The sequence below is a fragment of the Physeter macrocephalus genome, chromosome 8 (genome assembly GCF_002837175.3).
Source record: "Physeter macrocephalus isolate SW-GA chromosome 8, ASM283717v5, whole genome shotgun sequence".
Taxonomy (NCBI): domain Eukaryota; kingdom Metazoa; phylum Chordata; class Mammalia; order Artiodactyla; family Physeteridae; genus Physeter; species Physeter macrocephalus.
In genome coordinates, this window is record NC_041221.1 from 78,513,716 (window position 1) to 78,528,708 (window position 14,993).

Below are 14,993 nucleotides of genomic sequence, written 5' to 3' on the forward strand. Positions count from 1 at the left end.
ACTACTCTGAGCTCAAGTGTCTCTGAAGGAACTTCTACTAGAGAAAGTTCCTTGGCCTCTCTCTGTCCCACTGATGTAATAAATGAGTTTAAGAGAATGAATTGAGTATGCTCAGTTCAGACCCTTCTGGGTTTTCTCTGAGATTTGTGTGTTCATAAAGAGGCAACATTCTGGTCTGCTCTTATTTTTGAGGTAAACTTACATCCAAGTGGGAGGCTTGCAGATGTCCAGCAGTACCTGTGATTCAGTGAAGTCTACGTAACTCAGGGTGAAAATTAGGAAACCCACTGTGGTTGTATATCAAAGCTACAACCTTTAGTCCAGCTTTTTGCTAGTTATTACTTTATTAAGCTGATGGGTTCATGTCCATCTGTGTGATTCCTGCATCTAATAATATCTAAGAAAAAATTATATTTTATACTGAAACAAAAATATCTTTTAAATTGGCGTTTTTTTCCCTCTATATCAAATATATATCATTTTTAAACTTTTCATTATGAAGAATTTAAGTATATATAAAAGTGGAAACAGTATAACAAAAATCTCCAGGTAACGTGTCTTCAATAATTATCAACTCATGACCAATACTGTTTCATTTGTACCACAGCCAATCCCCCCTTTGCAGATTATTCTGAAGCAAATCCCAGTCACTGTATTTCATTTCATCAATAAATACTTCAATATATATTTACATCACAACTAAAGTTAACATTTAATTTCTTAATGTCACCACAGTGTAATCAAATTTCCCTGTCTCACAATGTTTTTTAAGTGTATTAGAAGCAGGATCTAAATAAGGTTCATACACTGCAACTGATCTCTAAAGTCTCTCTTGTTCTATTGATTCTTTCTTCACGTATTTTTTTCCTTGCAATTAAACATTTGTCATACAGAGTTCTCAGTCTGGATTTTGCTATCTACCTTTTTGTGTTGTCATTTGATATGCACCTCTGTCCCCTGTGTTTCTAGTAAATTGAGAGATCTAAAGACTTAATCATATTTGAATTTGACTTTTTGGCAAGACCACTTCATAAGCAGTTTATGTACCCCAACAGGAAATATAATTTCCAGCAATCTTTTTGTGTGTGTGTGTGATGTTAACAGCTATCAATAACCATTGCTTAAAATTTGTTATTCTATTAGAGGTTGTGAAATTATAATATTCCAATTCCATGATTCTTCCTAACTTGAATTCTTCTATAAAGAAAATGTCCTCTCATCCAACATTACTGATCTCAAGATAGAGTTTGTATAGAAAGGCAGTATAGATCTTGACTTGCAGATATCCCTTCAAGAGAGGACTTGCTGCCCAGCTATGAGGAATATGGTTATCTGCCTCCAGCTGTTGACTTCAGGGTCCATTTCAGCTTTCAAGTTGAAGTCAAACTATCTCAGTTGGCCCCCAGTCCCTGGGACATAAGCAAGTTGGTGGAAGCCAGGGCACGTTCTTGGATGGCCCTCAGCCAATGTCTAAGCAATGCAGGCTAAACACTCCTAGTTATTTCCCTAATGCAAGACTCATCTAAAGAGCTTTCTTTCCTCCAGAGCTTCACATTGGGCTTACAGAGACTTTGTCAAATCTGCATCACAGTTTGAGACAGCTCCCCTTGTCCAATCCTGCTTCTTCCTTTTTCCCTTCAATGGTATTTCTCTCTAATAAACCTTTTGCATGCTTAATTCCATTTTATTGTCTACTTCCCAGGGAAACCAGGTATTAGGAGGATCTAAATGATCTTGATTACCGATTTCTATTCTCTAAGTGTTCGTGAGAAAGATATTCTTAGCTTTAGAACATTGTCTTAAAGATGTAACATATTGTTTGCTATTAGTGAATTATCAAACTGTACTGAGTTTGTCTAGATTCTTGTGAATGTACAGCTTCACCAGTCATCCTAAGGTACATTTTGTTCTTCAGTCTGGCATTTCATGGGTCATCTGATTCTTTTCCAGTCATGATCACCATCCTACATAACCTTGTCTGTTTCCTGGAGGAGCAAGGGATGGTCAAATGAGCAACAGAGAAAACTATTCTTAAAATGTGTTACGAACTCAGTTTAGTTTAATGTGTCAAATGCTAGAGTATTACATGCAATTTTAGCACAGTCCATTTTTTGGATGACTCTTGCTGAGGCTTAGCCTTCTTTAGTGATCTCCCAATCAATATGACCCTCACTTCATGTTCAAAAAATACTAAAGAAGATAAGAAAAGGCTGCTGTCTGTTAGGTTATACAGGATTTATTTGGTATCTTCAAAAACCACTCTGAGAAAATTTTCCACTCACTGATTTTAGCTGAGCCACTGAGAAAACAAGAAAATCCTTCTGCAAAATTCTCAATAAAATGATATTATCTAAAGACCTGAAGCGTGAAACCTGGATTACAACAGCTGACCAAAAACCCAGAGTGTGATGTCTATAAAAACTAAATAAAAACATAAAAAGTATAACAATATTTATTTAAAAACTGGAGAGGTATTTCTATAATTTGACAATGCATATATAATATACATATGTAACAGTAAAAAGATATCTGAACTACCTGAACTATTAAATCAAGAATGAAAACACTGAGCTCTACTATTTATAACAGTTACATCATTTGTATATTTTTAAATGTATTTCTTACCAATAATGACTCTTTCAGTTTTGTTTTGTTTTTTCTAGTACACTACAGAATTAAATCTTTTAGAACAAAACAGATTGAAAGTTCTTCAGGTCTGCAACTGAGTAAAAAACTTCATACCTAATTATATGTAACTTTTGACAAAGTCATGACTTGAGTACAAAGAATTACATGTGGTTCATGTAGTAGTATGTTCACTTGACTGCAAAAGCCAAAAATCTATTCTAGACATTTAGATTCACTGGGGTATACAGCAAACATGGCCACCAATCTCCCTATTTCCACCACCACTTGCAATAGGATTTAGTTGCTTCTCTCATCAAGAGGCAGAGTTTATTTATCAACTTACTGAATTCACGCCAGCTCCTGACTTGCTTTAGCCCATGAAACAACAGCAAACATGATGAAAATAGACTTGAAAAGAGTTTTACACTGGGGCTTGCCCTTTTGCTGGTATTTGAACTCCATCCCTATGTGAACTAGCACTTGAGCAACCACAGGGAGAGAGACCCCAGTCATACCAGCTGAGACCACTGTAAACCTGCCAACCCCAGCCAATCTACCTGGTGACCACAAAAGCACAAGTGAACCTAACCAAGATCTGCTGATCCCAGCAGAGACAAAAGAACCCACCCAGCTGAGCCTAACCCAAATGCCATCCCACAGAGTAGTGAAATAAATAAATAGCGTTTGTTTTAAACTACTAAATTTGGGCTGATATTTGACAAGGACAACAGATAACTGATACACTCATCTACAGCTTTTTACTGTTTACATAACATTTACTATATCATGAATAACTGGAGTATACAAAAGCACCACTTTGGGAAAAGGTAATCAAATATCAGTAACTGTACAATGATCATTACTCTACAAGATGGCCTTTTCTGCAGATTCTTCTAACTATGTAGTAAGAATAATCAAGAAGACATTTTAAAGGACAGATAGCAATCAACATGGAATCTTAACAGTTAATCTATTAAAAAAAATTTAAAGACCACATCCTGAAAGTATACTGTATATTTTGTATTTAGCTTTCTTAGACAAAACTATTTGAGGACTCCTTAAAGCCCAAATATTAGGGATTATGGTCTAAGAAATAATTTTGGTTTTTTTTTAACTTACAGAGCATCTTACAATGGTAAAAGATGGTATAAGAAAACTTTAGTTGTCCAAATGTCCTATCTTTCCAAAAATGTTTAGTTTCAAAGATGACTAAATAAATAAGTAAATGTCTCTTAGGACATAGCAACAGTAAGTATTATCAAAAAGGCTGAAGATTATTATACTATGGTTGACATGCTATAATTTGGTTGGCTCACATCACAACATGAAAATTGTGTTAATAGGCTAGTAATATAAAAAAAGGCAAATTCTTTCAAGCAAAAGTTGAGGAGCAAATTTTCATAATAATTTGGCTGGACTTGTCTCTGGTTTCTAAAAGAGAGCTGGGCCCCTCAGAGCTCACCTGAGTTTATGCTAATGAGATGACTCACGGTGGACCCCTAGACAGTTTAAGGATGGGGACTGGCCATGTGGGGAATATGAACCATGCAATTAGAGCGTTGGGACTTTGAGCCATGGGATATCATCCTGACCTCCCAACCTGGGGGAGCAGGGAGGGGATGGCAGGGAGAGAAGGGCTGGAAATTGAGTTCAGTCATGAGGCAAATAAGTGAAACAATCATTTCCATGTAATGAAACCCCAATAAAAACTCTTGACACCCAGAGCTTAGTGAGCTTCCTCACTGGTGATATGCACTGATGTGCTGAAAGGGTGATGTGTCCTGAGGACACAGAAGCCTTACATTTGGGACCCTCCTAGACCTTGCCCTATGCCTCTCTACATTTGGCTAGTCCTGATCATATCCTTTATAATAAAACTGTAATCATAAGTATAGTGCTTTCCTGAGTTCTGTTAGTCATTCTAGAGAATTATCAAACCTGAGGGGGTAGTAGGAGTTTGTAGTTAATTGGTCAGAAGTGCAAGTGGCCTGGGAACCCTGGAGACTGCAGCTGTGACTGAGGTGAAGGGACTGTTGTACACGACTGTGCGCTTAACCTTTAAAATTCAACCTAACTCCAGGTAGTGCCAGAATTGCACTGCACATGGGAAAAGCAACTAAATACCAAAAACATAAAAAGAGCAAAGAGAAGACAAGGTTAAAAAACATCAGCAGTGATAGTGAGAATTAGAAATAATCACAGTAGCAGTCACCCATTTAACAACTATTAATAACCTGCTACATGTAAGGCACTGTGCCAGGTACTAAAGATACTGTGGTGAATAAAAAAAAAAACATGGCCCTCACTCTCATCTAGAGAGGAAGATAAATATTATACAGTTATACAATTAATTGTGTAATTGTTATTAAGGCTACAAAGGATAAGCGTATAGTTAAACAAAGTCTTAATAAAACAGATATACAGATCAATAATAAGCTAAATCTACAGTTCTAAGACCTACACACCTTCATCTCTATTTGCAAATATATTAAACACACCATTATACATGTTAGCAAGGAAGTACAGAATAATGTACATTTTAAACGGTTTCACAAATAACAAAAAATTCAGATTAAATACTTACCTTACCTTCCACTAAAAACAGTACATTCCTGGAAGGTACCTGATATTTAAACATTTCCCATATTGGTTCTCAAATTTAGCTTCACCTTAACATACAGTTAAAACTCCCATCAACATTTTAAAGTCACACTTCCTTTAAACTAATGAGAATATTTGTGAGTATTCAAAAAGACCAAAAAAAAAAATCTGAAACAAACAAAAATAACCATAAAATCACCAGAAATGATATCCCGACTTTTGGGCAAAAAGACTTCAGACACGTATCATCAAGAGGCAGAGGTCAATTTCTACTAAATGTTATTAATGATCAGTTTTGAAATTTTTAGAAAAGCTGGATTAATTTTGAAGTTGTTTTTAACATACAATTCCCTAAAAACTCTTTCCAAACAGTAGTCAATTGGAAAACTAGAGTTTCTTACCTGTAATCATCTAACTGTACCAGAAACCGTACAATATCATGATGAGCTTTCAGTACAAGCAGTTCAGTGTAGGGGTTCTGAGTTTGTTCTTCACCTATTGTCTGTAAAGGAGATTGCTTGTAATGGGGGGAAAAAAAGAAAAAAAGAGAGAAAATGATTTATGATAAAAGACTATATTTGAATAAAACACATGGTATGCATCTAAGAACACAAGGTTTAAAAAACTGTAAGATATTATGTTCTAATACTATGTATTATTTCCCCTAATATCAAGTAACTGCCAATTTAACATAAAACATTTCTCTTACCACAAATCCACATCATAAATTTTAAATTTTGAACTCAAAATAAATTTTTAAAGGGTGTATTTTGTTTTATGGAAATTACACCTCAATAAACCTGACCTAAAAAATCAATGCGCCAAACCAACACAATATTTTAGGATGGGTGTTTGTCAATTAAAACTTGGCAGAAACAAAACTGATGGCAGAAACAAAACTGAAGGTCAAAGGGGTAAAATATAGACTAAAACAGTGCCTACCCCATTATAGGAACTCAACACGTTTACTGAATGAATAAAGGAAGAAATGAAATAATTGTCAATGAATTCAATAAATTCAACTTCAGACAATAATATTGATAAAAATAACTGGTAACATTTACAGAGTATTAAGCTCAGTCCTAAACCTACACAACTTCATCCCTATTTGCAAACATGGGCGGCAGTCCATATGCCACACACTGTGTAAAGCACATATGGCTTATAACTCACTCAATAATTCTGTAAGGTAGATCTTATCAACCCCATTTCTATAGTTAAACCCAGTACTATTTCATGATAAAAACCTGTGTTCTTAACCTCTGAACTGCAGTTTCTCAAGCTTGACACTACTGACATTTTGGACTAGGTAATAATTCTTTTGTTGAAGGCTTTCCTATGCATTGAAGGATGCTCAACATCATCCCTGGCTTCTACACACTAGATGCCAATAGAAATCCAACCTCTCCCCGCACCCCCAAATCGTGACAATCAAAAATATCTCTAGACGTTGCCAAATGTCCTCTAAGGGGCAAAATCATCCCAGCAGGCAAACACTGCTTAAACTAGAAGGCTGGATACAAAGTTCTTGCATAATTAGAGGAAAATCTTTGGTTCTGATAATGTACAGACTCACAGCAGTTCTAAAACTGAAGTACTTTTACATGAAGAAAAGTACAATTTAACATGCATTAATTTTTTTTTAAATTCACCCTCAAAGCAGTAATTTTTTATTTATCCCATCTCCCTTCTAGCAGTGGTTCTGATGAGAAAAGCAAAGGCAAGAAATCTGAAAACTGTATACCACTTCCCCCAAATGAAAGCTTGCCAAGCACGGCAGAATTAGTTAATCAAATTCTACAACTAATCAAATAATCGGGTTAATACATAATTGTCATATATATCACAAATGGACTAATCACTTTTCCACAATTCTTTCATAATCTTTAGAATTTAAGCCTATCTGAAATAAGCCTAATTTTAAATAAGAAATACTTCTTAAAAATTAGACAATAAGCCTCAACTGCAAAAATATGAGGAAGTTAAAACGGAGACGTAACGTTGCTTACAACCACCCAAGTTTTTAACAATCAAAACAAATATTTTCTATGAAAAATTAAAGGGAATTCAACACAAATTCTATTCTTCAGTGGCATATAAAATAAATTCCAGACCTCGACACTTTTCAGGTTCCAAAATTATTTTATTCACAACATTTCAAATGGAAATCTCATTAATCTGGTCAGTTATTCAGGCCCATGAAAAAGTGTGACTATGATTATTTTTTTGACTTTTAAGCAAATTATTTTTTTAAATAATTATATCTTTTTTGGTTTTATATAAATAATCAAATTAATTTCATATGCCATGAGCAAGCATCAATTGATGTTGGGAAGCGACACCATATCAAACAAACCAGAAGTGTAAATCTGCAGTCACTGTTTCTTAGTCTCTAACAAACAGGATACTTTTTCTATTGAAATGAGACTGGTTTACGTGGGGAGACCAGTTAAGCGTCCTTGAGCCTGTTGCTGAACTACGTCAGTTTCAGTTTCCACACCTAGTGGAACATGGATTTACCTCTCAGGGAAAGAGCCCCCGCAATCCACCCGCGCGAACCCCGCCGACCCCGCCCTCGCAACCCGCAGGCCCCGCCTCCGCCGGGTCTCCCTCATCCGGTCAGGAGCTCGGCTCACACAAGCCACAGCTCCGGCAAGCAAAGCCTCTGTGGTGGCAGGCAGGGTCCACCCCGGGGTTTACCTCGGCCAGTCCCTGAGGTTCTCGGCCTCCCCCGATCAGCCATCGCAACATCCGGGCAGCGACGGCGTTTCGCGGGCCTAGGGCCCAGTCAGCCCGAACTCCGCGCCAGGCTCAGCCTTCTCCTACCTCTCTGGTAGCAGCTCAATGGAGGCGCTAATACCTGCCTTCTCAGATTTGCCCAAAATACGAAGTACGAAGCAGAGCGCAACGAAGAGGGAAGACTTTTGTCCCCAAAGAGCTGCCGTACCCACCAGCTGCGGTTAAGGGTAGCCGCCAGGAGAGCAGCAGCCGAAAGCTAGGGTGTCCGCGGAGGTTCAGAGGCCCGCGCGGCACCGAGTGAGCACGCGCGGGACGTCGCCTGATTAGCGCACAGAGCCTGGGTAGTTCGAGCGGCCCCTGGTGGACACGCGGAACGCAGCAACTGGAGCCCGTCGTTGCGCAAGTGCTTGCCAAGTATAAATAGTCCCCTCCCTTTTTAGATGGCTTTTGCATCATTCACTTGGCAAGCTTGGGGACCAGGAAGGATTTCCATCTCCCCGAGGTTTCCTAAAGAGCTGCCTGGAGAAGGTGTACTTCAGTAGGCTTTTTCATCCGGACTAATCCCAGTGGCACGTGTGTACACCAGCATAAATCTGGCCAGTATTTATTGTGTGCTGTAGTATAGATACCGTGCTAAGACTACACATAAATCCTCACAGTAACCCTATACTGCTTATACTCCCTATTTTATAAAGAAACTGACCTCTGAAAGCCTGGGTAGTTTGTCTACGGATAACAGCTAGAAAGTGGCTACACACACTGGAACCAAATATCCTAGCTCCAAAATTAGTGCTCTTAACTGTATGCTATACTGTTTCACATAATCTCCCTAAAGAATAGAAGGCACTACACATCCTCTTTTTTTGACTTTTTTTGTTGAAGTATAGTTTATTTACAATGTTTCAGGTGTATAGCAAAGTGATTCAGTTATACATATATATATTCCTTTTCAGATTTTTTCCTTTATACAAGATATTGAACATAGTTACCTGTGCTGTTCAGGTTTTTGTTGTTTATTCAATATTTTATATATAATGGTGTATATCTGTTAATCCAAAATTCCTAATTTATCCCTCCCTCCCCCTTTCCCCTTTGGTAACCGTTAGTTTTCTATGTCTGTGAGTCTATTTCTCTTTTGTAAATAAGTTTGTATCATTTTTTTAGATTCCACATATAAGTGATATATGATATTTGTCTTTCTCTGACTTACTTAGTATGATAATCTCTAGGTCCATCCATGTTGCTGCAAATGGCATTATTTCATTCTTTTTATGGCTGAGTAGTATTTCATTGTGTATACATATCTTCTTCATCCACTCATCTGTCCATGGACATTTAGATTGCTTCCATGTCATGTCTGTTGTAAACAGTGCTGCTATGAACATTAGGGTGCATGTGTTCAAGTTAAGAGTTTTCTCTGGATATATGCCCAGGAGTGGGGTTGCTGGATCATATGGTAGCTCTATTTTTAGTTTTTTAAGGAACCTCCATACTGTATCCATAGTGGCCACACCAATTTACATTCTCACCAACAGTGTAGGAGGGTTCCCTTTTCTCCCCACCCTCTCCAGCATTTATTATTTGTAGACTTTGATGATGGCCATTCTAACTGCTATAAGGGAATACCTCATTGTAGTTCTGATTTGCATTTCTCTAATCATTAGCAATGTTGAGCGTCTTTTCACGTGCCTCTTGGCCATCAGTATGTCTTCTCTATAGAAATGTCTATTTAGGTTTTGATTGGGTTGTTTGAGTTTTGTGATAATGAGCTGTATGAGCTGTTTCTATATTTTGGAAATTAATCCCTTCTCAGTCACATCATTCGCAAATATTTCTCCCATTCTGTAGGTTGCATTTTCATTTTGTTTATAGTTTCCTTTGCTGTACAAAGGCTTTTAAGTTTAACTAGATCCCATTTGTTTATTATTGCTTTTGTTTCCATTACTCTAGTAAACGGATCCCAAAAAATATTGCTATGATTTATGTCAAAGAGTGTTCTGCTTACGTTTTCCTCTAAGAGTTTTATAGTATCTGGTCTTGTATTTAAGTTTTTAATCCATTTTTAATTTATTTTTGTATATGGTGTTAGAGAATGTTCTAATTTCATTCTTTTACATGTAGCTGTCCAGTTTATCCAGCACCACTTATTGAAGAGACAGTCTTTTCTCCACTGTATATTCTTGCCTCCTTTGTTGTAGATTAATTGACCATAAGTGCATGGGTTTATTTCTGGCCTTTCTACCCTATTCCATTGATCTATGTGTCTATTTTTATGTCTATACCATACTGTCCCGATGACTGTAGCTTTGTAGTACAGTCTGAAGTCAGGAAGGCTAATTTCTCCAGCTCCATTCTTCTTTTTTAAGATTGTTTTGGCTATTTGGGGTCTTTTGTGTTCCCATACAAATTTTAAAATTTTTTTCTTCCAGTTCTGTGAAAAATGCCATTAGTAATTTGATAGGGATGGCATTCAGTCTGTAGATTGCCTTGGAAAGTATGCTCATTTTAATAATATTGATTCCTCCAATCCAAGAACACGGTATATCTTTCCATCTGTGTGTGCTGTCTTCAATTTTTTTCATCAGCGTCTTACAGTTTTCAGAATAACAGGTCTTTTGCCTCCTTAGGTTTATTCCTAGGTATTTTATTCTTTATGATGTGATGATAAATAGGATAATTTCCTTAATTTCTCTTTCTGATAGTTCATTGTTAGTTTATAGAAATGCAACATATTTCTGTATGTTAATTTTTTATCAGGCAACTTTACCAAATTCACTGATGAGCTCTCGTAGTTTTCTGATGGCATCTTTAAGATTTTCTATGTATAGTATCATGTCCTCTGCAAACAGTCACAGTTTTACTTCTTCCTTTCCCATCTGGACTCCTTTTCTTTCTTTTTCTTCTCTGACTGCTGCGGCCATGACTTACAAAACTTTTTTTTTTTTTTTTTTGCAGTATGCGGGCCTCTCACTGTTGTGGCCTCTCCCATTGCGGAGCACAGGCTCCGAACACGCAGGCTCAGCGGCCATGGGTCACGGGCCCAGCCGCTCCGCGGCCTGTGGGATCTTCCCGAACTGGGGCATGAACCCGTGTCCTGTGCATCAGCAGGCGGACTCTCAACCACTGTGCCAAGAGGGAAGCCCACAAAACTATTTTGACTAAAAGTGGCAAGAGTGGGCATCCTTGTCTTGTTCCTGATCTTAGAGGGAATACTTTCACCTTTTCACAGTTGAGTATGATGTTAGCTGTGGGTTTGTCATATATGGCCTTTATTATGTTGAGGTATGTTCCCTCTAGGACCATTTTTAGGAGAATTTTTATCATAAATGGATGTTGAATTTTATCAAAAGCTTTTTCTGCATCTATTGAGATGATCATATGGATTTTATTCTATTTGTTAATGTGGTGTATCACACTGATTGACTTGTGGATACTGAAAAATACTTGCATCCCTGGGATAAATCCCACTTGATCATGTTGTATGATCATTTTAATGTGCTGCTGCATTCAGTTTGCTAGCATTTGGTTGAGTATTTTTGCGTCTATTTTCATCAGTGATATTAGCCTGTAATTTTCTCCTTTTGTAAATATATCTTTGTCTGGTTTTGGTATGAGGGTGATGGTGGCCTCATAGAATGAGTTTAGAAGTGTTCCTTACACTGCAATTTTTTGGAATATTTCAAAAAGGATAGGTGTTAACTATTCTTTAAATGTTTGGTAGAATTCACCTGTGAAGCCATCTGGTCCTGGACTTTTGTTTCTTGGGAGTTTACTGATTCAATTTCAGTATTGGTAATTGTTCTGTTCATATTTTCTATTTCTTCCTGGTTCAGTCCACGGAGAGTGTACCTTTCTAAGAATGTGTCCATTTCTTCTACATTGTCCATTTTATTGGTGTATAAACTGGTGCTCATAGTAGTCTCCTATGATGCTTTGTATTTCTGTGGTGTTGGTTATAACCTCTTTTCCATTTATTTTATTTTATTGAGGTATAGTTGATTTACAATGTTGTGGTAATTTTTACTGTACACCAGAGTGATTCAGTTTTATACACACACACACACGCACACATACACACACACACACACACACACACGCACACACACATTCTTTTTCATATTCTTTTCCATTATGGTTTATCACAGGATATTGAATATAGTTCCCTATAGTTCCCTATGCTATACAGTCAGACCTTGTTGTTTACAAGGTCTGATACACATAATAGTTTGCATCTACTAATCCCAAGCTCCCAATCCATCCCTCCCCAACCCCTCTCTGCCTTGGCAACCACAAGTCTGTTCTCTGTATCTGTGAGTCTGTTTCTATTTTGTAGATAAGTTCATTTGTGTCATATTTTAGATTCCACATGTAAGTGATATCATATGGTGTTTGTTTTTCTGACTTACTTCACTTAGTATGATAATCTCTAGGTCCATCCATGTTGCTGCATGTGGCATTATCCATTTTCATTTCCAATTTTATTGATTTGGGCCTTCTCCCTTTTTTCATTGATAAGTCTAGCTAAAGGTTTATCAATTTTTTTTATCTTTCAAATAACCAACTTTTAGTTTTATTAATCTTTTCTACTCCTTTTTAGTCTTCATTTCATTTATTTTTTTCTCTGATCTCTTTCATTTCTTTCCTTCTACTAACTTTGGTTTTCTTTGTTCTTCTTCCTCTATTTGCTCATATCCTCTATTCTGACTACTAGATTTCCATAGGTACTCAAAGGGCTGTGGTTCTCTACTCTGGCTGCATATCAGAATTACTGGGTAGCTTCTGAAAAATATATATTCCTGGTTTCCACCCCAGATTTATTAAAATAATGTCTATGATTAGAACACAGAAATCAGGGTTTGGGGAAAGTTCCTCAGGTTATTCTCATGAGTAGCAAGGGCTGAGAATCACTGGTATAGGGACTACATATGTCGGTAAAAGTTCACATATATATTTCCGTGTGTGATTGTTAGGTTCAAATAAAGGTGCTAGCCGTAAATTCTTATAGAGAACCTACCACAAGTGTCCCAACCAATGCATGAACTCAATAAACATTACTGGTCACAGATTCACTAGAGATGCAAAAAGGAATCATATAAAATTGCTGCCCTCTAAGATCAAGGCAGAATGTACTACACACCAATAAGAGAAGGTCATACACTCTAAGGTATGTTAGTTATGCGCAGCTACCCAATCTAACTGACAGTTCTTAGAGAACTAGGATCTCCCATGATTCATCTCTGTATTCATTTTGAGTGCACTTGATGAAGGAACACTCCCAAGGGTCAGAAGAAGATTGCCTTCAATGTGCCATTCCCAAATTGGAGTCTGCATGCATTTGAAGACAAGACCAAAACAGACTATCCCTAGGAAAAGGGGGATATAAGGTAAATTAAACAAAAACCCAAGAACACCAAAATTTTAGTCCTGGAAGGACAATCTTCAAGTGAGGCAACATGGCTGCCCTGGTAGCCTAAATTTTATTTTTCTGATTTACCACATTCTTTGAGGGTTTGTCCACTGCCTCATTACTGTGATCTAAGGAAAACTCTTCTGATCTTTAAAGCACTAGTCCAGGGATGAACAATTCCTCCCTTGCTTCCTTTTAGGACAGCTGAGAAAAAACTTTATAAAAGAGTATATTAGAGTAAACTTAGGAAAGCTGAAAGAGTAGGAAGCACTAAGAATCCATCTCTCCACCTAGACAACTATACTGGTAGAAACTGTGTGAACTATTTTGGAACTCTGAAATCTATTAAAAAGCTTGCAGCAAAAGGGCAGACAGCAAAAGCAAGAAGAACTACAAACCTGCAGCATGTGGAACAAAAACCACATTCACAGAAAGACAGACAAGATGAAAAGGCAGAGGGCTATGTACCAGAAGAAGGAACAAGATAAAACCCCAGAAAAACAACTAAATAAAGTGGAGATAGGCAACCTTCCAGAAAAAGAATTCAGAATAATGAGAGTGAAAATGATCCAGGACCTCGGAAAAAGAATGGAGGCAAAGATCGAGAAGATGCAAGAAATGTTTAACAAAGACCTACAAAAATTAAGCAACAAACACCTAAAAGAATTAAAGAACAAACAAACAGAGGTGAACAATACAATAACTGAAATGAAAACTACACTAGAAAGAATCAATAGCAGAATAATTGAGGCAGAAGAACGGATAAATGACCTGGAAGACAGGATGGTGGAATTCACTGCTGCAGAACAGAATAACGAAAAAAGAATAAAAATAAATGAAGACAGCCTAAGAGACCTCTGGGACAACATTAAACGCAACAACATTCGCATTATAGGCGTCCCAGAAGGAGAAGAGAGAGAGAAAGGACCCAAGAAAATATCTGAAGAGATTATAGTGTGAGAGGCCCGCGTACCGCCAAAAAAAAAAAAAAAAAAAAAAAAAAAACTGCAAAGGAAGGAACACTCCCGAACTCTTTCTATGAGGCCACCCTCACCCTGATACTAAAACCAGACAAAAATTGTACAGAAAAAGAAAATTACTGACCAATATCACTAATGAATATAGATGCAAAAATCCTCAACAAAATACTAGTAAACAGAATCCAACAACACATTAAAAGGATCATACACCATGATCAAGTGGGATTTATCCCTGGGACGCAAGGATTCTTCAATATACGCGAATAAATCAATGTGATACACCATACTAACAAATTGAAGAATAAAAAGCATATGATCATCTCAATAGATGCAGAAAAAGCTTTTGACAAAATTCAACACACATTTATGATAAAAACTCTCCAGAAAGTGGGCACAGAGGGAACCTACCTCAACATAATAAAGGCCATATACGACAAACCCACAGCAAACATCATTCTCAATGGTGGAAAACAAAGCACTTCCTCTAAGATCGGGAACAAGACAAGGATGTCCACTCTCACCACTATTATTCAACATAGTTTTGAAGTCTTAGCCACGGCAATCAGAGAAGAAAAAGATATAAAAGGAATACAAATTGGAAAAGAAGAAGTAAAACTGTCACTGTCTGCAGATGACAT

General features: G+C 37.1%; 1 protein-coding gene across 2 annotated transcripts in view; it reads right to left on the reverse strand.

The window, feature by feature from the left end:
* Positions 1 to 8,276, reverse strand: part of WDR41 (WD repeat domain 41) — a 50,275-nt gene extending 41,999 nt beyond the window's left edge. The window contains exons 1-2 of one of the 2 annotated variants that reach the window (XM_028492994.2): positions 7,930 to 8,276; positions 5,631 to 5,746 (exon numbers count right to left, since the gene is read on the reverse strand). In XM_028492994.2, coding sequence (XP_028348795.1) covers positions 5,631 to 5,746; positions 7,930 to 7,980 — 167 coding nt within the window. In that variant the 5' untranslated portion in view covers positions 7,981 to 8,276. The remainder of the gene's footprint in view (positions 1 to 5,630; positions 5,747 to 7,929) is intronic. The other variant, XM_007119927.4, reaches the window with a different exon arrangement.
* Positions 8,277 to 14,993: the final 6,717 nt, after the last annotated feature.